Raw genomic sequence first — 23,565 nt, forward strand, 5'->3', positions numbered from 1 at the left:
AGATATTTTGAAGGGATATCAAGACACTTCTTCCCCAGAAAACCCAAATTTCTTCCCTGGAGAAACTTCTTCCCTTTTCCCCAGACAACCCAATAATCCTAGTCTATGACTGTGGAGCTGATTATCCTGTAATTTTGCTACTTAGGTGAATAATTGACTACTGTTAGTTTATGAATTTTATCACATATGACAGCAAATAAGCATCTATTTGCAGAGTTGTTGTCATTCATTTATAGATTAAAAAAAGCCACATTAAAAGTTTCTTCGAACTTGCTTGCTGTAGGAATTTTTGAGTATGAATTCAAAATGTGAAATTGTTCATTCTCACATGTATTTTAGAGGGTTATCAGACTATGAAAGCATATTAAAATCTCCAGTGGAATATTTCACCACAAAATAGTAATTTATTGGTACGTAATAATTACAAGATTTCTTGGGGGGAAAAGACTCCCAAAACACCTTTACAGTCCAAACTGCAGTGAGGGCAGTGTCTTACATTTATAATAACCTATTGAAGGCAAAAATATTTATAGGTGAAGAGTATCTCCTAGTCAGCCAAATCCCAAAGATGACCTTTCAACTAAGTTTGATTTATAGGACTTTAGTTTTCAAATATTGTTCAAACCTGCATTTCCAATGCTTTGAGGGTCAGTCAAAGCTCAGCATTCATCTAAAACTAATCATTTATAAAGGATATTTTGAGAAAAAAGACTTTCTGAAAAAAAAGATAAGATAGCTCTAATAGAACACTTGGAATTTAAACAAGGTTATACTTGGGATTGAATTTAAACAAGCATGAGGGAGAAAAAGAATTTATCTGCACTCTTTCCACCATCATAATATCAAGGATTGAAACAATCAGCTCTACGTTAAACACTGAAAGAACTGATGGCTTCCACCCCTTTCTAACTGAAGCTTATTTATTTTTTAATATACAAACTTTCCTCAAGTTTTAATCCTTTGCAAATCACATCGAGTACTCACAGAAATGCTGAGTCTCAGCAACACTTATGAAACCAATCAATACACAAAGCCAAGTCTAGAAGTCGTTGAAAATTTTCTAAGGAAAGGAATTTGTCGGAATCATGAATCAGTGTTGATTCATTAATTATATGCCAGCTCCTTGGTTTGGGATTCTACAGAATGGTTCATAGGATCCAACTGAATTCCATCCATGTTTCCTGGCAGGCTTCTGGAGGTGTTGGAGCTGGAAACCTGATTTCTAACAGAGCTGGTGTAAGAAGGACACACTTCCCAGCTCTCTCATAAGAGGAGTGAAAACCCCAGGGATCCTGGGGGCAATCATCTGCCTAAGGCACCAATACACAAAGCAGCTCAGTACAGTCTCCCAAGGACCAGACTTCATTTCAGAACTCCATGGGTCACTGTTTGAAAAATAAACATAAAAGCAAGACGAGGGGAATGCGGAAAAAAATGAGGAAGAACTAGGATAGCTGGTGGCAATTGCGGCTTAAAGAACAAACTCAAATATTTTTCCCCAAAAATTCTAGTTTGGTATTGGAACAGAAGCACAGGGCCAGAGTGCAAAGTCCCTCATTCATGCAGTATGATTACTGATGCCAATAATATTTTGCCAACTAGATAAAAAATAAGTTATTTCTTTGACATGTTTTGTCCCATTTTTTTTCTTAAAGGACATTCCCCACAAAGAGAAAAAAAAATTAGCTCAACCCTTACTGCTTGTTAGTCACAAATAAGCAGCACAGTTATATGCTAGATGTAACTTTCTTCTGAAATCTGTGTTATATAAGATGCACATAGCTCAGTGTGCATGGACAAAACTGAACCAGTTTCCTTGTAAAGGAGTGTGTGTGGGGGGTTTATTAGCTATTAATATTTTTGCTGTTGTTGTTGTCGAGTGGTGCCTAAACACAAAATCTGAAATGTCTGATTGATGGAAACACCCCAAAGTAGTATCATAACTCAATACTATGCCTTAATACCAATATAAAGTTTGATGCACTGAAGCACTTACAGAAGACATGAGCTGATTTTTAAAATCTTGTATAGCACCAATTATTGTCATAGAATAAACAATATTTTCTAGATGTAGTAACTCAGAGCTAAGAAATACATGAGCGAATTCTCATGAGTGCAAAATATAAACAATAAGAAAATTCACAAAAGCAATTTCAAAAGTCTGACTGGTAGCTGTATAAAATGAATTTATTAAGATCATGTGATTAGCAAGTCTTGTGGAGTATTTTACATTAGTAAAACTTATGCTACTTTAAATTTTACTGTCGTTCAAAGGCAAGGTGCGGGTTTAAGCAAATGGTATTTTTTAATTGACAAAACCCCAAATAACTACTGACAAAACCAATTATTTAAAATAAATGCATACAGAGAAAAATATGTGAAATGTATCTCTGAAGATAATGTTATTATTAACATTCTTAAATCATAAAGGTAGGAAGTAAATATTAAATGTTTTCACATTTGACAATCTTTAGAGAAATAGCAACACGATTTACTTCCCTAAGGGTAAGTCAGAATACTATAATTAATGACATGTTAAACCTACATATGGTAAACAAAATAAATCATATTAAAAGTAGGACAAAAGCAAGAAAACCCTGTTGAGGACTGAGTTCTTCAGTGTTTAAACAATTAAGAGCCAAAAATTAGTAGTATTGTATTAGTAAGAAAAAGTAACTGAATATTTAAAGGAAAATATGGACATACCGTATTTTTACTGAGGAAGATGAAGGAGGGTTGAGATGTAATATTGCTGTTACTGACAAAGGAAAGGAGAAGCCTTCCTCTTATACATTGAGAAAGCTGCAGTTTAGCATGTGCACATGCATTTCTGTCAAACACAACAATACAACTGCAGAACACCAGACATGTACATGCTCCCATTTCTTACATCGTTATTTTTTTCCGTCACTAACGCTCAATGAGATACTTACTTCACATCTGCCCTTCACTTCTCTCAAAACATTTTCTTTTTAATTTTTTTAACACAGTTCTTAACAAATCAGTTTCAGAACAGTGCTTAAGTGCTTCTTACCCTTCTCTACTTCTCATTCAACACTACCATTGCTCCCTCTGGTAGAAATACTTCTATTTTTAACTAATTTTTAGCCTTAATGTTCTGGCCCTGCATAAACCTGGGTAGCTCAACAAATTTTTTAGCAATAGCAACACATTTCATGGCCATTTAGAAGGTCTTGTAAGTATAAGCTCTATGAAGAGGTTAGCACCACAGTTTTACAAGTTGCAGATGCAAATTTCACATGGTTATCTTCTATTGGATGATGCTGGAGCACTGTGATCTACAAAAACAACCTCAGGAGCAAAAGCCATGAATGTGCAGACAGACATAAATTGGCAAAGTGACTCTTGGGCCAAATACAGATGAAAAAAGCAATTTCACATTTACTGCCTTCACAATGCCAGGAGTGCAGAAGCAGAGCAACAAATTGGTGATACTTACATTCAGATCTTACTTTCATTTGGAAACAGGTTAGTCTGATGACTTTAAAATCAAACAAAAAAAACCTTCTGTTGAATGATAGCATTTCTCTCCTTCCTTGGTAGGAGAAATAGACAGCCAATTATTTATGTCAGCTACAGTTTTCATAATACACAACATAAAAGCAAGACACACCAACAGTTAATGAATAGCAGAGGATCTGAGTTTCTGAATTATATGCACAATGTGACAGGATATAAGTGTACTGTGTTTATATAAAAATAGATTCAACATTTAATGAACTATGTTTTGAACTCTCCTAGGCCAACTTGGCAACAGAAGCTGGAATTTTAACTTTTTTCCACAGTATTTTTTAGATATTGGTATTCAGGCTAATTAATTATTTTGCTAAAGAAGAGTAACAAAAATCAATAAGCCTTTTCATCTATACTCTCTTTAATTTTATCTCTCTTTTTATTCTTTTGATCTGCCATTCAGTTGCCAGTGATTCAAATTTCATTAGTCAGCATTTTATAATTCCATGTTATGAAATATAATAATTTCAACTTGAGAAAGCATCTTATGTCGCTTCACTTAAGTATTTTCTTGGAAGTAGGTCCAGTAGATGAAGTCAACTTAATCCAGTTTTACAGTCTAGACCCAGAATAGAACAAGTGAAACATAAATAATTACTGAAATGTTGCTTTCATCCTGCGCAGTGTGTCCTGAATTTTTCGAGAATGTTTTTCTGCTGGTATCTGATGGAAGTTGGCACAGTTGTCAGCTGCCAAGGCAGAAATGTCTGCATCTTTAAAACGAGTTATTCTTTGTCTGAGGTAAGACTGCAGCTTGAAATCTGGTGCATATGTATAAGGATTCTCTTGAAAGGCATGAACTTGGCTCACAACTTTTGCAATATTTCTTGTAAGAGAATATGGTAAAAAAGATTAGTTTTGCTGATGATAAAAGCATAAAACAAAAAACAAACTTTAAAGGAAATTCAAACGCATCCAGCACTTTATTCTATTGTATATGTACCTCTAGTTACATGTCTAAACAAATGAAACTATTTGAACTGTTAATTGTGAAATGCTGCATTAGCTCTCATTATCTCATTAGACAATAATAAAAAAACCATAGGTGATATATGTACATAATTAAAATAATTACCTAAGTTTAGTCCACTTGTGAGCTCCATTTGTCATTGTGAATCCTCCAGTTTCAAGTTGCTGGACATGCATAGCTAAAACATGGGCTGATGGAATTGTTGGAAGAGTTTTGAACCTGTCTCCTTCCATCAGACATAAGCTATCACTTTTTAAAAACACCTAGTTAAAAAATGCACACAGATTAATATCACATTAAGTCTTGGGGAAGGTTTTAAAAGTTCTCCATGTACTTAACACTATCTGTTAATCTGTCATGATTATTAAATTCTGGCACTGAAGTTGAAGACAACACTAGGAATTCATCTGGTGGCAAAGTTTTTAAAGTACACAAATAAAGCAACTTTAATCAAAAGATATTTCATACATAATTGTCATTGTTCTAAATTACAGGCAAAACTGCATTTTAAAATCTCACTGTGTTTCAAAATTGTATGGAGCAATAAAAGAATGCCTATAATAAAACAGGCACTTACGATTTTTCAAAACACATTAGAGCTGCAAAGCTTCTGCAGAAATCTTCTAATGCAGTATAGCATATCTAATGTTTCAGCTTGCTTTTGAAATTTTGGTTTGTCACACAGGACAAATGTTAAAGAAATACAGAGATTAAAATTTATGTAAACTCTTGGATTAGGAGTAAAAAGTCTTCAATCAAATTAAACTCACAATTAAAAGTAATAATTATGGTTTCCACCTTGCAGAGACAGCCATTTAAGCAGATCTTGCAACTTCTCCAACCCCAAAGATGTAATTTTGCATTAAGAGCTTTATACTATACCTCAACAGCCTTGAGCTCCTCCATTATCTCAGCTACTTTTGCAGGTAGAATTTTCCAGGCCTTACAATAAAACAGAATATATATATATTTTCACATTAGTGTCTATATTGGAACAAGATTATATTAAGCAAAATGGGTAGAGAACAGAGTCCCAAACTTACTGGCAACTGTCGTACAATAAGATTTTCCAAGCCTGCTAGGATTTGCATTGCAGTAGCAAAATTTCTTTGCTCATAGCAGCATTTTGCTATAAGAAGAAATTTTGATAACAAGCTCACCTGCCTCTGGAAAAAAAATTAAGATATATATAATATACACATATAAATAGTAAATCCACGTAATAAAATTAAATGAGAAGGAAGAAGAGATATTTCCTTTTCAATTTGTTATCAAAATTGCTGCCTGTAGTAACATTTCCCTTCACACAGTTTATCCCTTCCTGTCACTCAGGTGTCCTTGAAGAAAGTTTGACCATTATTCCCCTCAGACAATCAATTTCTTACATTCTGTAAGATTTTGACACAGCTGCTAAAAAGCATCCAAGACCCTCTTTGTTAACTGCCCACTCACAGGTTATTTCAGACTATTTCTTGCAGGTTTGCTACATAACAAGTGATAGATAATGACAAACACATAACTGTTTTGTGGTTAATAGTACAATAAACAATGACAAACCTTAGTTGTGTGACATGTTACAATTTCAGCAGCAACCCAAGTGCTGATGCTGTCTGCATTTTTCAATAATTGCAGAAGGTACTGGTCTTGTATGCACTTCGACAGAAAGAGATTACAGACTCTAAGGGAAACTGTCTCAGCTGAAACTGCCCTAAGGAAAATACAGGAAAAAAAAAAGGCAAAAATAATTCTGGCTGATATTGGATTTTTAAAGAAAACCTTGATTGTGAAGATGTCAACTTCTAATCATTTAAAATAATTTTGTTTTGCTTGGCATCCTGATTTTATACTTCATGATGTATGTAGTGAGCCATGTTACTTTTTCTTCCTTATAATTATAAGGTAAGTACATCTGATTAGAAAAAAAAGCATATACAGTATACATTTCTGTCCATAAAAACACTTTCACCACTTTCATTATTGCATAATAAAATACCAGCCAATCTGACACAAAATAACAGCCAGAAGCCCAAACTCAAGAACTGCAGCCACATAAGAAATTGAGCCTGTTATCAAGTGGCATCACACATGTTGTTTCCCATGACTGAGCCCCAAAATCTGTATAAACCAGGAGATCTAATCTTGGCCATTGAACAACTTGAGTTGCTTTAGATGTTCATTCCCTATCCTTAGAAGCAAAAATCTACCATAGGTAGTGCAATTAACAACCACTAATTAGAAGCTAACTGAATCCACTGAGTATGTAAGAAGTAGACCATCATAAAAATAATTAGGTCTATGTGGTTGGATGAAAACTTTAATTACTGATGAGCAAATAATTTAACCAGGTTGGTAATCACTCCAGTAACAATAGGAAAATTCCTGTGTATCTCTGAATACCAATAATTAATCCCCCTAACACAGAGAAGGGAGATGAGTACAGAGAAGCTGTGGAGTCTCCATCCACCTTGAAAACCCAACTGCATATGACCCTGGGCAACCGAGTCCAGCTGACCCTCTCACAGCAGGGTGGTTGGACTACATATCTTGACAGGTCCCTTCCAACCTCAGCTATTCTGTAAGACCATAAATGTCTTTGAGATTTTATATACATACACACACTCATGACCACATATCTACTTCAGACTCCATTACATTTTTTCCCTGCCAAAAATGAAACCTTTCAAGCAACCCCCAATGTAAATTCTTAAAAATAAGAACTTTTGGCCTCAACTCACTTCAGATTTCAAAGAAACCACCTGGGAAATGTGGCCTTCCACATACATGCATGTGCTATAGGTACATACCTGTATCCACATGCGAGATCTCCTGCAATTGAATAACCCATATAAGCAGGCTACCTAGTCTGTAAAAAAATACTAAGTTTTTAAGTTGTTTCTCTGTTTCTGGCTGTATTAAAAGTGTAACACTCTTAAGTTATTGTGCATCAACAGAATCAAAGTATAGTTAAAACAAGCAACTTACTTTGGCACAGCAACACATTTGTCTTTCACGCCAAGTGCTCTGGAATTTAGGAAGTGTACTGGATGACATTTATTAAATACTTCCTAAACAAAAAAAAAGGCAAGATATATCTGCTGTTAGTTCTAACAGTTCTTTTAAAATGCTTGGGGATAAAAATGACAGAATATGGTCCTCCTCCCACCCCACCTGCATGAATTAGGAGACGGATCCCAGCCTAAGAATAGCATTAGATGTTCTAAATGTCACTGTAGAGATTTAAGAGAAAAGTTTTATTTCAAAGTCTTATAAAATGGTATGAAATAAACTTGAAAGAAGGTTGGGAAATAATAAAGAAAGCAGAGAAGGAGTAAGAAGATAGATATCATTTGTACTTCCAAATAAGCCTAGACCTTTGTACCTGTTGCAGTAGTGTCAGCTGCCAAGAAAGCTGCTGGGCACTGCACTCAGTCAAGAGAACTGGTCCCACTTCATCTGCTCTAGCTAAGGAGACTGAGGAGTCTTCTGTGAAACTGCTGCAGCAGGGCTTTGGCAAAACTGCTGAACCTGTGTGCAGCCGCTCTCTCTGACACTGTGCAATTGGTCCCATACCTTTGGATAGCTTCCAGTAGAAGTTCTGTAGAAAAAATAAATGTAAGGTTACAACTTCTCTAAAACAAAACCAAGTCTCCCCTTGATGTAACTTTCAAGGAAGTGTTGTTAAGAGAAACACCTTTGTGCATGCAAAACTCTTCAGCTAACCTTCACGGTTAGCCCAGAACAAATTGGTTTACTCAACACTGCTATTTTAAGCTAATATAATATGCACAGTGGATGAGTCTAAACAGGAGGCTGCCAGATCTCAATCAACAATCAGTATTTCAAACAAACCTCCGCGTATTCAAGCTTGCTGCCACAAAATATTTTACTTCTTTTTGCTTAGACTCAAACATCCTTTTCCAAAAAACATTTGTTTTTTTCATTCTTTTCCCCTCTTCCATTGTCCATTATCATTATTGTGCAGTGACAGTAAAAAAAAAGTCCATGCTCCTCTACTCCGTTTGCCCTTTCTTGGCTGCATCCCCAGTATACCCATGGAATTGTGCACCTTTATCACGAGGCTGATGTTTAATTCAGCTTGCAAATTATTGATACATTTGACTTCCACATGTTATTTTGGTCCCTCTGTAAAGAGATCTGTTTTTGGGAAAAGCCTACAGTATGTTCTGGTTTCTGGGGCTGTAGAACACAATAAAATAGTAAATACAGACAAAAGTTCAGACAAGTTCTTGCTGCAAACTTTGAAGTTCTAGCAGGGAACCTCGTAGCTCCTGCTGTTTTCCTGTATTTATAGTCTTACAAAGATGCCTAATAAAAAGCATTAATGGTTGACAAGGGGGCAAAGGTTTCCTAATAACTATGAGTCACATGCTAGTGTCAAGAATGTAGAATTCTATTTTGATTATCTGATCTGTTATTACTGAAACAGCTGTCAGGAGTTAAAATTTAAGATTATTGTCATGGTTACTGAACTGTCTGAATCTTAAATACTTTCAAAAGAAAATTTAAAATGCAGGTACATAATTCTTACTAAGTAGTCCTGGACTCTAAGTTGGACACTTCTGTTTTTGTCAAAACATGATATATGGAAATGTGCTCCACACACTGCAGTCTGAAGAAAAGACACACCTTTCTGGAAACATCTTCTGAGAGCTTTTTACATAGGGAATGTAATGTTTTTCTGCCTTCCTCACTCTCCTCTTTACATTTGTCTACACCAGAGCACAGATCAGCACTGCCACTTTTCCTGGCAGAGGCATCCTCGAGCAGTGACAACAAGCGCTCCCCGTAGCCATTTAATGAAGCAACCTGGGAATGCAAAATAGGCTAAAGAACACAGAACTCAATTTCCAGAAATTATAAGCAAGTTACAGCACAGTTGTAAGATTCTTACCCATCCAAACCCAGATATACTGAACATAGCTGTCAAATACAGCATTATTTTCTTTCATTTACTTTAATTGTACTTAGGGCAGCTTTTTGCAATAACTATGTTACATATCCCATAACTGACTTAATTTTTTTTTTCCTAAAGGGTCTACTGAAATTCTGAATTACCTTGGAAGAAATAAATTCTTTTAGGGTACCTAGAAGATCAGTATTTGTTGCAAAGTCTACACTGTAACAGTCTTCAATCCATGCCTGCAGGATGTAGAAACTGCGGTTACATATTTTGGTAAGGGACGTGGAAGGATCCAGGCTTGCACTGGTGAGAAGAAAAAGAAACTTATTATGCCAGAATTGATATTCAATTCCAATTTAAAAATAAGCATTGACAAAACCCAAGAGTTTTATTTGGTATTTAATGTAGTATCCTAAATTCCTAATTTTCATGTCTCTAGAACCTATGGAAACAAAGCTGGGGTTGTAATTACAACCTATTAGTGGATCACTGGTAAAAGTGAGAAGTAGAACTGAGAAGTAAGCACATTGTCAGATGCAGCTCTTGATCTCATTTTGCTCTCACTTGTTAAGGGAATCTTAGAAAACCACACTTACAAATTCATTTTAATTAAGTGGACTGTTGAGAAACAGCAATTTGTTATTGGGAGGAAACTCAGCTGTGCTTTGATAATGATAATGTTGTTTGTGAGAATTTACTGTACCTGGATAAAGTGCTGCTGATTCTATCAAGAAGAAACTGCAAAAATTCTTCTTGTGTGCAGAAGTAGCGAAATGTGTAAAGAAACTGCTGTACATAACCTTCTAAAAAGGCATTTCTGTAAAGCACAAGAAAAACTTCAGACAAGCCAGAACACATCTTCAACTTGCATTCAAGTACAGCAACAGAAAAAAAAAATTCTCAAAATATCAAGAATAGGCATTTTAAATTTTCAAGCTCTTCATAAAACCTTGGTTCTTTTTAAAATTATTTTTACACGTCAAGTACTGTGATTGCCAACCCTGAAAGCATAATTTGTTTTATAAAGAGTTTCTCTACTTTCAATCTTGTGAATACCCACTTTGGCATTTCTATTATTAAGGCAAATTGCAATCTAAATAATATGGAAGAACATATTACATTTTCTTTTTCTTCTATCATCTAACTTGATGCTGCTTTAAAGCATTTTTATTATAATAACAGCATAAGAAGTAGATACTTAACCAAGAAAATATTCCCTGTAGCTCTAATTAGAGGAGTAGTTACTTTAACAACAGAATACACTTATTATACACATTAAAAATGAGGGCATTTTATTTTTTTATATGTACACACTCTCAAGGTCTTAACACAGGTTAATTGTCTTTTCTCCCTATTGCTTACGACAGCTGACCATGGAAATTCGGGTTTGATGAATGTGGAAAGTCCAATTCTAAAACATTTCCTTCACTTTGTGCAAAATACTCACTACCAGGAAAAGCAGCACTCAGTGTAACTGGGTCTCAAGAGTCAGGATGAACTGGGAGAACCAGCTGGGAGGAAATTGCTCCTTCTAGAGTGGCACAAGTCTGATGGAGCCTCTGGCAATTTCCATCCTTCACACTGTTACAGTTTAGGTACCTTAAAGCAACACTGCTCTCACCAGAGTTGAAGGACACCTCTGTCCCCATTTAACCCCTGAGATAAGGCTGCATCTTGATCATGAGTGCCAAGGACTCACTACTGGGGCAACAATCTGTAGAAATGAACCTAAACATATTCATATCCAGACCTTATTAATAAGAATTACCAAATTATATGATTATTTGAAGAATTGCTGTACTGCTGACAGTAACTTAATTCTTGATTCCATGGCAACTATCAGAGCAAGCCTCAAGTAAGTCAAAGATTAAAAAGTTTAAAATTTCTTGTTTTATATTTATTATCAAATACTTTTAATGAAAGCCAGCTGATCTTTTGACATTTTCATCTCCCTTTTTGTAAATGAGTGTTCACAGAAATGACACAAACTTGATGAAGAAGAGAGGAGAATTTATTAAATGCTGAGTAACTAGGATTCATCACTGAAACAAGTTTTTCCTGATTTAGCAACTATGCTTCAACCCACTCCCAATTTATGCGTAAAATATATTATACCTAGAATATAAATAAGCCATTAAACCAAGTGGTGTACCGGCCTGCAGAACTCTCACTCCATTTTGATTGTTACACTGGTGTTTCTCTGTGTTATAGTAAAGCAGCAAGGATGATTCATCCATAGGTGCCATGTCCATGGTGTCAGCTTTCCCATTGTGAATGACTGTAGGCAGCACATAGGACTCCACACCCCACTGCTCTGCATACATCATCTGCTCAAAGAAGCAAGGCCGTGATAAAACAAGAAGTTAGAGAGGTGAAGTCACATAAAATGCAAGCAATTTAAAGACAAACTGCATTTCATACACATAATATTTTTTTCTTTTTAAGCAATACTAGTAGCAATTACCTTTAATAATTCTTCTGGATCTTAATTTGGCAGTTTGACACAAACCATTTCAACTTTCATACAGTGATCTGAGCAGCCAGTTACACTGATGCAGTAATGAAATGACAAATGAAGCACAAGTGAAATAAAGTCTGACTTGCCTGCACATATTTCTTTACCAGTTCAAGAAACTGCACTTTTGATTTCATCTCCTGTAGCTGTCCTCTCAGTTTCGGCAACATAGATTTAGTTTCAGGACCTTTAGATTTAAAATAAATGGCATAAGATCATCAATGATTCAGATTTACAGAGCAGGTCCTTAAAAGCACCATGCAGCCATTTTATTACTGGCAAGTTGCTGTAATCTCACCTTTGCTTCTTCTTTCTTTCTGCAGTAGTTTCTGGTAAAACTTTATGGTCTTTCTGTAATTTTTTGTCTCCATCATTAGTAATTGTTCTAGTTCCTATTTCAAAAGAAATAAGATTCTGATCAGAATTGTAAGCAGAAGGCAATTCTAGAAAGAAAGTGAAGTTTTAGAAGAGAATTATTTTGTATGAAGAAAAAAGACCATCTGAACAGACAAGAAAATGTCACTAACAATGAAAAACTACCTTTCACATCTGTGTTTACAGGCAAGATACAGCAGGAGTTACCTGTTCCCAGAAAAGCATCAGTGATGTCACAGTTCTGCAAGTTAGGAACTGGAGCAAATTTGTGTATGATCAGACTGTGTGGAAGTTTGTCTGAATTAGTTCACATAAATATGCCTTTAGTTATAATTGCATTTATCTGGTTGTTTTCAAGAGTACTTTTAAAACTTAAAATCAGAAGTAATCCAGAATTAAAATTTTCATGTTCTCAATTTAGTGCAGCCCCTAGAAACATTTTAGACATCTGACCTATATTTGCAGCAAGAACAGAAAGTCTGACTGAAATCAATGGCTTCCAAACAAGTATAATTACAGGGTATTACACAACCAGGTCAGAAGGCAGACAAGAGAGCTGCTCTAGAAATAAAGGACATATAAATTTCAAAGTTCAACTTTCATATTTTCTATTTATGTATTTTTCCAAAATTGGAAAAATGAAATGAAATTTCTATAGAATTATGTAACTTAAGCAATGAGTAGAAATGAAACTATGTCAGGCCCCTCAAAATACATAAATTTAAAAGCAAACATTTACATTTATAATTGTTTGCATATCAAAGGTTTCATTATATTACCAGCCAGTAAAAATGGGCCATCCACTTTGGGTTCAGCTTCTGATTTATTATGAAAAAACAAACATGATGTATTTGTGCTTTATAAAAGAGGTGACTTTTGCACTTGGGTCCTAAGTTAACTACCAGTGACCCAGTTACATGAAATAGCATTTTAAATGCAGTAAGTTCACAGAATGCAGCAGACAACTCCCACAAGCAGAATGATCAGAAAACACACAGCTCAGAGCTAACATATCAAACAACAGATCGGTAAATAGGTTAACTTTAATGGGATGGAATTGCTAAAAATTAATTTGAGCTTAAGAAAAACTGGTCACTGTTTTTCAGAAAAGCTCAAAAGGTTTAACAACATAATTCATTAGCATAGAGACATAAAAGCCCCCTGGATTTTCACAAGAGGTTCTCCTACAGAGGCATTACATAGAGAACAGGGGAAGCACAGGAAAGCTATTACCCAGATTCTAATTGGAAGCTGCTTGCTTTTATTTCAAGGTCTGCTTTTGCTTCATCAATTAAAACAAAATCAAGGTGATTAAGAGACTATGTAAACAGAAAGGGAATTAGGAGTGAACATTTGGAATACGGTGGACAAAGTAGTTTGTCCCCTAAAAAATCTGGGGATTAGCAAGAGTAGCACTGGTGAGTAGCAATGAAGTCAGAGGCAAATTCTCTATTTCACAACATTTTCTAATTCAGGTAGGTCTAGAGTATACAAACTTTTGATAAAGCTCTATGCCTGTGATGTGCTCCAGTCACAGTCATTCTTAGCTCTTTCCTACAGTATCACCCACCATGGGGTTGGTGCAAAGGGCAGACAGTGCTTTTCCAGTCAATTTTAAGAGCAGAAAATGGGTTGTAGATTGGTGATTGCACATTTGTGTCAGCGTGCTTTATTTTGGAGCACTACACCTCTCCTGTGGTTTATCGCCAAGACACAACAAATACTGAGGATTTGAAACTGCTTAAGAGTCAATATTTAAAAATGAAATGGTGTTTTGATTCACTATCACAGAACAAATTTTATCACACTTTTAACCAGCAAGATGCGTCTTAAGGATTTAAAATCAATATACTCACCACTTTTTTAGCATCTATATTTTGTGACTCACTTGATTTCTGCTTTCCAAGGTTTTTCAAGTAACTATGAACTTCTGAATCAAAACATTCAGCTCCATAAAATGCACTGCTCCAACCAGGACTACAGCCACAAAAGTCAGGTAGATTGGGAGATGCCAGGTAGCTGTTTCCAGCTGTCTTTATCATGGCCTGTTCCTCTGAACTTGTATTTTCTTCTGCAAAGCCTGGACTACAGCCGTTGCTTTGCAAATATTGCTGCTCTTTTGCTATGGGCTTTGTACTCTGCAGAGTCAATTCTTTTTTGATATTTTCCGAAGGTGGCTCATCAAAATCCATTTCAGCTAGTGATGTTTTTATCACAGGCTCAGCCTTCACATCGAAGTCTGCTTCCCCTTTTCCTAAAGAAGGTGTGCAGGGGAAAATAAATAATGGTCATGTGCTGTAATGCATGCTTTATTGAGCTTACAAAACACTGTTATGAGACTATGTGCTCTAACAGTGGGTTAAGATGTTTACTGTGACTTTACATTTTTTTTTCTCAACTACACATTGTCAAGTGATAAAGGTTAAAGACATTTCAGAACTATTAAGCAATAGTAAAGCAATAAATTTCTGAAAAGCACAAAATATTTTCCATGCATATGCAACAAGCATTTAAACAACACTGATAAACTTTAAAACAGAAGTTAAATATGTCAGACCTAAGCACACATTAGTAAAATGTTTAGCTTTTGAGGTTTTTTCCATCTGTAAGTCTTGAAGCTTTTATTTCATACAGAAAGAGCAAGAATAATTTATATTGCCAGTAGATGTTAACCTTCCTACTCCTACAGGACTCAATCCATTGAGTTATGATGGGGCTTTTTTTTCAGTTGTAACAACTACTACCAGCCTTCAGGGACTGGTATAATGTTGACAGGAGCATTTATACCTGCCAGAAGTCTCCCTTTTCACCTGACCAACCCTCCAGGGCTTAGAATTGCTATCTTGGAGTCAAACAAAGCTAATTTCCTGATGCAAAGAAATCACACACTCCATGGTAAGTCTGGCTCTTCATTTGCAATCATTCTTAGCCAAGATGGAAAACTGCAATATTGAACAACAGCAACCAAGTGAAAAATTAGAAATTTATGTTTTGCTATAAAAATGAACAATACAAGTGTATAAGCCCTTCTGTAAAGCACACACATTTTCACTTTGCTCAAAACAGAGAAGTAACCAAGTTTAAATGCTGAAATTTGGATGAACTATCTTGGAAAAAACCTAACACTGGTAAATTAGCAACCAAATAGAAGCTGTCCATCAATGCACCAAGCCTAGAAAGGGTAATGGTTTTGTTATAATACTAGGATTCACCAGACCCAGCTCAGTTTTGAGTTCAGTTACTGAAAGATAGATATTTTGTAAACTTTCAATCTTAAAGTGTATCAGGAGAAATGGAAAGCCCAAACTGAAGAAGTATAAATAAACAATCCACTTATATAGTAGACACTAGGATATCTACTCAAACACAAGAAAACCACACACAGCAGTTTCCATCCTTAGGGTTTTCAACTTTTTAAATAAAAGTAAATTAAAGTAAATGACGTCCCACAAAATAACATTGGGTCATATGTAAGCTTTATATAAAATATATTTATGTCTGTAAGGCATTGATAATGTTCAGATTCTGTGAAAATGTCTGTAACTGTTAAAAGAGAGTGCTTTCCTGAAGACACAAGCAAAGTGTCTCAAAGCTTCTGACACTGATAGATTCCCAGCACTCACAAAGATCTAGAAACATGAAGTCCCTTCTCACCCTCTGTCTGATCACTGCTTGCCAAACAGCCTTCAGATTTCTTCACATCTTGGAATATATTGTTGCATTTTGCTTCATCTGCCTCAGTTATGCTGAAAATACAAGGAGACTAGGAAAAATTAATATTTCCTATACTTTTATTTTTACATCAGTAAAATGAGATCTTACAAGTGACTTTATCATGCACATAAAAAGCTTCATAGCATTTATCTAATTCCTAAAGTTTTCATGTTCAGTTGCAGTTGTTATTTTATGAGAAAAAAATGTTCAAATGGCTATTCAAGTACAGTAAGATAGAGATTTCCTGTTCAGCATTTGGCAAAACTTCAACAGAAGGATCAGAGCACACACAGGCAGAAGGCACAACTACAGGCTGCAAGTTATTATAGTGGGTTTTTCACTCAGGATTCAATCTCTGGATAAAACTGACTCTAAGTCATCCCTAGTTAGAATCATAATCAGAATCTAAATCAAAGAAGCTAACACTGAAAAACTGCTACAGTCTTTGTCAAACCAATGTTCAGTAAGCAGTGTCTGGGAGATATTTTAAGATAGGCCTTGCATGTGATGTAAAGCTAGACCTTCATTTTTCTCTGGATAATAAATTATGATCTCTCACCATCAAAAACTACTTTGTAACAAAAGTTCATATACAGGATAACCCTTCATACATCTCAGTAATTTAGCTGCAACAGCTCATGTTTCTCCTACCATATCACTGAACTTTGGGGAACTAGGGGCCTAACTTCCAAACAATTTTCAGTATCTCCTTAAAAATTCCAACTCAAATGGGAAATAGGCCAGCATGCCAAGGCTGGGTATTTTGAGATCATAATCTATTATTTCTGAAATTTGCTATAAGGATTACACACCTTTCAACAATGAAGTTTTTCTAAACTGTATGAACTAAGCTTCTTTGTCAAAACTTGAAATTTATAGTTCCAAAACCCCCCAAATTAACTTTGACATAAATCTATTACATTTTTCAACAGTCTTCAGCCAGACACTTTTACAAAAGTGTGCTACATTTGGAGGCTGCAGTAAAACAAGAATTTAAAAACTGTTTTTCAGGTAGAATCATATGTCATTGAAAATTAAATAAGAAAAATGAGAAATAAATTTAGCTGGGTTTTGTCACTTAACAGGCTACTTATAAAACACTGCCAGGAGGAACACTGAGTCAAATAAAACCAGTTAAACAAAATATTTCTAGCAAAGCTAAATTAATTTCCTCTTTTTTGGGTGTGATTAGAACACATGATGTATAAAGAACTAATACCAAACAGAATAAATAAACTGAACAGTAAAAACAATATACTTCTGATTAAAGTCTCCTTTCAATAGGACTATGAAGCTCTCCATCAATGGTTGTAATTGATCAGAATTGGGTTTCCATTATTCAGGTATCCTAAGATGGGGTTACAGAAAACGATGGTAGAAAATATTTTTGACTGAACCATTAAGCACTATTTGCCATGCAAAAAGCTTTGAAAAACCTCAAACTGTGAAATGAACAGTTTACAGGAAACAAGCATGAATACCTGAAGAGAAAATATAAATTCTTTCCTGCTTCTACAAAGCAGGAATAAAAGCAATAAATTCAAATGTAAGAAGGTCGAAGTTGAAAAACACCTACCATAAACGTGAAGATCTTTCTCCATTTACTACCTGATAGAGATTCTCCAGTAACTTTTCATCCCAGTAGAGGTCACAAAACTTCTCACAAATTCTATCAGAGAACACACCAAACTTAATTCCCTTTAAGTTTAAAATGAAGTTACCTTATTGAAAACAAAAAGAACAGAAAAAAATAAAAGAAGGAGAAAAAATTAATAGCAATATTCTTACAAATCAATGATAATAACATACAGAAGAAAATGCACATACCCATATCAAAAACTTCAGCTCCATTCTCTAAATAACCATCAAATGCAAACTCCTCTTGTATAAGATGAATCACTTCCTGTAGTAAAGTGTCACTTGTTGTGTTCTGATGGGGCAAGACTTCATCACTGAAGAAATTACAGCAGTCTTTACTCACTGAAGTACATGGTGTGCATTCTTGTTCAGTGAAAAAACTGTCTATGCTGGTAGCACACTCAGTTTCTTGGCAGTTGGTTTGAATAACTGAGCTACTTTTATCAAACTGGTTCTCTGTATTAGTACTCTCATGACTTTGCACATTGCAAAGGGAGGCATCATTTGCTGCTTGCATGCTCATTTTATAACTTGCAATAGTACTTGAAAGTAGCACTGGCAAGCTGTGATAGCAATCATAAGCAATTCTTGAGCGAAGAGGCTTATTTGGTATTTGCTCTGATACAGCCAAATGCACTGGTACAAATGTCAGAACTCTTTTCTCTGAGTCCTGTTTGAGAATGATGTTATTTATATGAAGAAAATTAGGAGATGTAGGACAAGCTAAAGAGCTGGAGGGATCTTCAGATAAAAAGCTCTTCTCTTGCAGAGCATGTGAGGAATCAGATGGTGATGGTAATGTAGCTGTAGAAGCAAACATTTTGCCTGAGTTTTGCTCTTCTGAAGACATCTGGAATGAGTGGCCTGGAACTTGTAAATCACACTCAGGTGTTTCAGGAACAGTTTCAATAACACCTGTATCCTCAATACCACAGCTTTTGGAGTCTTCTCTATACCCTGATTTGTTATTCATATATTTTTCTTCCCTTGTCTCTTTCTTGGATTGGTCAGAAACTGGTGTTTGAACCTCTCTGAAAAAAAACCCAAAGAATTTTTAAAGGAAAATTCAAATAGACTTAACAATGACATTTAATCTTTAACTTATTCTGCTTTAGGGATATACTAACTTTGTGATATTTGCATCTTGTTGCAAAATAATAGGCTTAAAGTGAGTTGCAGGAGAGGTGAATGCAACAGGTAATGTTGCTTTCTCACAATTTAGTGAAATCTGGCATGGTACTGGTCCTTTAACTGCTACAAGTTTACTTTCACTGGTAAAAGGCACAAATCCTAAAAGCAAAAACACAGAAAGGTGATCAATATGTAAAATATAAATGTAAAGTAAGCAACAATAAATTTAGATAGAAAAACAATTGCATTTTGGACTGAGAAAATCTTGTGTGGAGAACTGAACTAGAGAATAGTAAACCAGAGTAAACATGTCAGAGCCTGACTGCTTACCTGGACTTGACTCTGAAGGGTCCATTTCATGTTTCTTATTTTTAAATTCAAAAGTGATGTGATCTTGAAACCAGGCTTCTTCCTCAACAGCCTAACAGTAAACATTGAAGCGCAAATTGATGTTATTAGCACTTTCTTTTTTCAAATTCTGCTCAGCACATTATTTAAAAAAACCCCAATCCTCATATACGCCTGGAATATTGCAACAACCTAGTCATGCCAAGGTGAGGAATTAAAAAAATTTCATACAGAAGTCTAAGGACTGGTAGAATTGTTTAGAAATCTTGATAACTTGGTACTCAAAGTTTTGATTAAACTCAGTTCCATGGATTGACTGAATCGTGAGTGAATTATAGAAACACAAACAGAACCCAACAATTATATACCAATTTCTTCTGTGGGGTGGTAAATAAAAAGAGAGATTATGTAATTAGTTACTTGTTCTTCACCCATATAGACTGTGGAGTCAGAGCATCATAGTCTGTGGAGTAATCACTCCAACAGCAAGAACTAGGAAAAGGCAACACTTACAGACTACTTGAAAATACATTAAAAAAAAAAAAAAAACCAAAACCAAAACAACCAAAAAAAGCACACCAACAAAACCAAATCCAAAATATAGCTACACTTGCAGGCAACAAAATCTTACTGGAATACATTTACAGAATTACTTGAAAAAACATACAAAATTAAAGAAAGGTGGCACTCTTACCTTAAAGATGGGTTTACTCAATAATGTCAAAATACTTTTGCTATTTATACCTTGTTCAAGTAAATAATGATTGCATGTCTAAAAAAAAAAAAAATGTAATTTTCAGTCAGTAAATAAGTTTTCAATCAAGTGAGGTATTCTTGGACAAGGACAAAGTCAAGATAAATAGTCAATTAGAAGTAATCTAAGTTTAGGAAGCTTCTCCAAGTCCAAGTACCTTGATAATTTCAATATAAATTAAAAACATGCCCCTCTGTGTCCCTAAGGAGGTAACTTTAAAAACAAAACCCAATTGACTGCTCATGATTTAATTAGATATCAGTATATTACAAGTATTAATTTATTATTTTGATTTTAAAAACACTAAAATGAGACTTTAGGCACAACTAAATCTAGTAACCTTAATTGCAGCAGTTAGAGAAGGTCTTTCTTCAGGGTTTTTTCTTGCCATATCCAGAAGTAGTTTTTTGAATTTTCTTGGCAATGCTACTTTGTGACTCAGTGGAACACTGTATTTTGCTGCCCTCCACAGAACTGCAGCAACGCCATAAACACAAACCTATTGGTATAATGTAAGAGACAAGAAAGATTTAAACAGACTAAAAAAGTCCCCACTTCAAAAACAATTCCAGCAAATTATCCAAAAATTCCCCCCATTTCCTGCCAAAAAGAAAAAAACTTACTAGAGCTTTTAAAGTACAGATTACATTTGGCTTTTGAGGGTGCTGATGAAAATCCCAGCCCACTTCAAAATCTAGTTGTTATGCATGCAGGGCCAAAACCAGCAGCTATTATTCTACTGTTGGAGTAACAGACATTAATTGTCTTATTCTTTACCTAGGAAAAATGCATTTTAGAACCATTTTGAAGAATTCCTTTCTCATGTAAAAAGATTGCTGCAAGCTTCAGAGTTCTACCATAAAATGTGGCCAGCTGCAATTTACTTAAAAAAGGTCATGATAATTCAGCAACTAAGTGGCACACAGTAATTACACACTAGCCAGCACAAGTCATATTTTATAGACAAGATTACACCTGTCAGAAGAATGAGGCACTGCATATTTATTTTAGCAATTACTGTGCTACCTGCAGCTAGACCAATTGAAGTTGCCCCAATGAGGGACCTTGAAAAGGACTTGGTCTTTACCAGCTTTCTTTTTCATTTGAAGAATTACAATTTTCAGAGTCAGATTTAGTCCACTTCATGCTTAGTTTTCATATGTTAGCATGTAGTACAAATCCAATTTTAAGAAATTTAAAGCACCACACTTTATGTTGCCTGTGAAAGATATTACAAAAGCTTAATGAAAAGAACCATAAGCACAGTAGAAAACAATGTTTCTCATAAAACAATGTTTTCTGGCACACTTTTGAGCAAAGTGAACAGCAATGAACAAAACATAACAAGTTCGCTATAAACAAAATAATCCTTTGAATAGTTCCATTTGAACCATTGAACAAAAGCTACTAATAGGTGCAAGACCACCTGAAATGGAGAAAGTAGCTCAATATAAAAAAAAATAATTTTCTTCCCTTTAGGTTTAGAACTCTAAGATTACCCTAAATTTATTTAGGAAAAACTTGCCATCCAAGCCATCAGAACCTTCAATGAAAGTTCTTTTTACTGTTACTGTGACTGACACTACACAGTCTCCATTCCCATACCAAATTGAACTGAATGTTTATAACTAGAAAGTTATACAGCCATCAGGAAAAAGGCAAAAAAACCCATCAGCTTATTCTATATATAATAGAATAATTGTTGTAGAAAAACAAGGAAACAGATTACTTCCAATATTCTAAAGAAAACAAGTCACAAAGACTTTAGAATTATTAATTTCTACTGTCTGGTGAAACTGCTGTATTATATTTCAGGGTTAGTTTAAGCTTCTAAAGCCTTTGAAAAACATGCACATCGGAACAAAGCAGTTTAAGAAATTTAGGAAAAATATAAAAATATTTTTCTAGTTATAGATAGCTTTACAGAAAATTGAATGCTTTTAGTAAAAATTTAGGAGCTTTTATTTTCTGATTCATGATTACTATGCCTAATTCCAAAGAACTCATGTGATATAAGGCACATATTAATTAACCTCTTTTCTTGTTACATAACAGAAAGGTACTGTGAATTCTGTTCCCCTGACTTTTAAGATCACTGTGGGACAGTTTGCAATTCAAAAGTAGCTGCAGTGGAAACACATTCACCTGCTATTTGACATTTTTATTATCTTTGTTCTGAAAGCTCCTTATGGTTTTTATCTATAGGAAAAAGCTCTAAGAAAACTATTGGAAAAAGCCATCATTCATAATGTTTCCATAGTAAAAACATACTGATAATGACATTTTTATCCAGTCTTCTAAGTGTGAATAATGCTTGGGCTTTTGCCCAGATAGTCTAAGTTAATGATCTTACTGTGACCTTCAGAATGTGAAAAAATTATTTAAAAGTCTGTCTTACTAAAAAACTGAAAATAATTAAGTCTTATGGAAAACCATCGAATAGCAGATTTTTGGCAGTTACTCCAAGAATCCTGGAAGGAAAAATTATAGAAGCAACTGATTTCATGAGAGATCAATATATTAAAAAAAAAAAGCCTCACAGATAACCAAGAAACATTGGGAGAAATATTAACACAATCTTAGAAGTTTAGCTTTCTTCTCCAACTAGCAGAGGGATAAAACTGTCCTTTGATAAAATACATAGCAATCTACATAACCTACCACATTACCTTCTCAGTATCCACATCCTCTTCTTCAATTTCAGGAGCTAAATAAAATACATCACAAGATTCTAAATGAGAAAAGAAATCAGAAACCAAAGGTAAGATGTTTGCTTTCTTCTCCATTTTCCCTGAAAAGAAATAAAAGCTGAACATGCAATCTCTTATTTTACCTTCAGCTTTTGGAGCAGCAAAGAGGATCCTTCCATGGCAGTCAATCAGCACAGAGTCCAAACATAAGACCACTGCAAAAAAAAAAAACCAAACCAAAAACCCACAAAAGGGCAAGGCATAATACGCATCTGTTCTTGTAGCTATTTAGCACTAAATGCCCCTGGCCCTGCTCACACAAATCAGATCTCAGCTTGTTCAGTATAACACAAGAATCCTCACCTGGGCTCCCTGAATCACCCACGAGCAACATGCAAGCAACATCCTCTGATAAGAGGAGAGGAATTAAGTTAAGTCCCAGTGGAGGTTACAAACAACTTCTGTAGCAGAGTTGAATTAACAAATACGTGAAGAAGAGGCTAGCTTTGGGATATGCTTTCTTAGCCAGGTAATTCCTGCTTAGGATAATGAAAAAAGTGTAATCAAGGAAGGATTTTGAGAAAAAGGCCATCTATGTGAATAAATAAAAAATAATCCAGCTTCATATATCTAACCATGGCTCATCAGCTACCAGTCTCACTCTACCACTGTCAAGACAAAGGATTTTTTTACAAGATGTATTCAAAATATGTATCAGCTTCACCTTTAGTAAGTATTATTCAAAAGGAATGTCAAGAGAGCTTTGTATGTGTGTGTGGGCAATGAAGCAGTTACACCACTATAAACCTTTCCACAATGTACCACTCCCCTCAGAACAGGCAGAGAATCCTCTTGCAGAAACATTCTAAATCTGAAACCAATATTCAACTTCAAGATAGCTTTATTTGTCAAATAGAGAATTTTAAAGTAGTGTCTTCCATTTGGTGGTTTGTATCACTATGTTCCCTTCTACAG

At 35.0% G+C, this 23,565-nt stretch overlaps 1 protein-coding gene across 1 annotated transcript in view; it reads right to left on the minus strand.

The window, feature by feature from the left end:
* Positions 1-1,112: 1,112 nt before the first annotated feature.
* Positions 1,113-23,565, minus strand: part of KNDC1 (kinase non-catalytic C-lobe domain containing 1) — a 57,055-nt gene continuing 34,602 nt past the window's right edge. The window contains exons 8-30 of the mRNA XM_030241097.2: positions 22,734-22,805; positions 22,570-22,631; positions 20,241-20,399; positions 19,841-19,918; positions 19,129-19,219; positions 18,795-18,957; positions 17,857-18,698; positions 17,606-17,750; positions 15,970-16,061; positions 14,172-14,569; positions 12,239-12,332; positions 12,030-12,127; positions 11,541-11,752; positions 10,129-10,242; positions 9,581-9,728; positions 9,152-9,331; positions 7,884-8,099; positions 7,487-7,569; positions 6,062-6,212; positions 5,548-5,670; positions 5,387-5,446; positions 4,610-4,767; positions 1,113-4,360 (exon numbers count right to left, since the gene is read on the minus strand). Of these exons, the coding sequence (XP_030096957.2) occupies positions 4,129-4,360; positions 4,610-4,767; positions 5,387-5,446; positions 5,548-5,670; positions 6,062-6,212; positions 7,487-7,569; positions 7,884-8,099; positions 9,152-9,331; positions 9,581-9,728; positions 10,129-10,242; positions 11,541-11,752; positions 12,030-12,127; positions 12,239-12,332; positions 14,172-14,569; positions 15,970-16,061; positions 17,606-17,750; positions 17,857-18,698; positions 18,795-18,957; positions 19,129-19,219; positions 19,841-19,918; positions 20,241-20,399; positions 22,570-22,631; positions 22,734-22,805 (3,971 nt within the window). The 3' untranslated portion in view covers positions 1,113-4,128. The remainder of the gene's footprint in view (positions 4,361-4,609; positions 4,768-5,386; positions 5,447-5,547; positions 5,671-6,061; positions 6,213-7,486; positions 7,570-7,883; positions 8,100-9,151; positions 9,332-9,580; positions 9,729-10,128; positions 10,243-11,540; positions 11,753-12,029; positions 12,128-12,238; positions 12,333-14,171; positions 14,570-15,969; positions 16,062-17,605; positions 17,751-17,856; positions 18,699-18,794; positions 18,958-19,128; positions 19,220-19,840; positions 19,919-20,240; positions 20,400-22,569; positions 22,632-22,733; positions 22,806-23,565) is intronic.

This window comes from Serinus canaria, chromosome 6 (genome assembly GCF_022539315.1).
Source record: "Serinus canaria isolate serCan28SL12 chromosome 6, serCan2020, whole genome shotgun sequence".
In the NCBI taxonomy this organism is placed as follows: Eukaryota; Metazoa; Chordata; class Aves; order Passeriformes; family Fringillidae; genus Serinus; species Serinus canaria.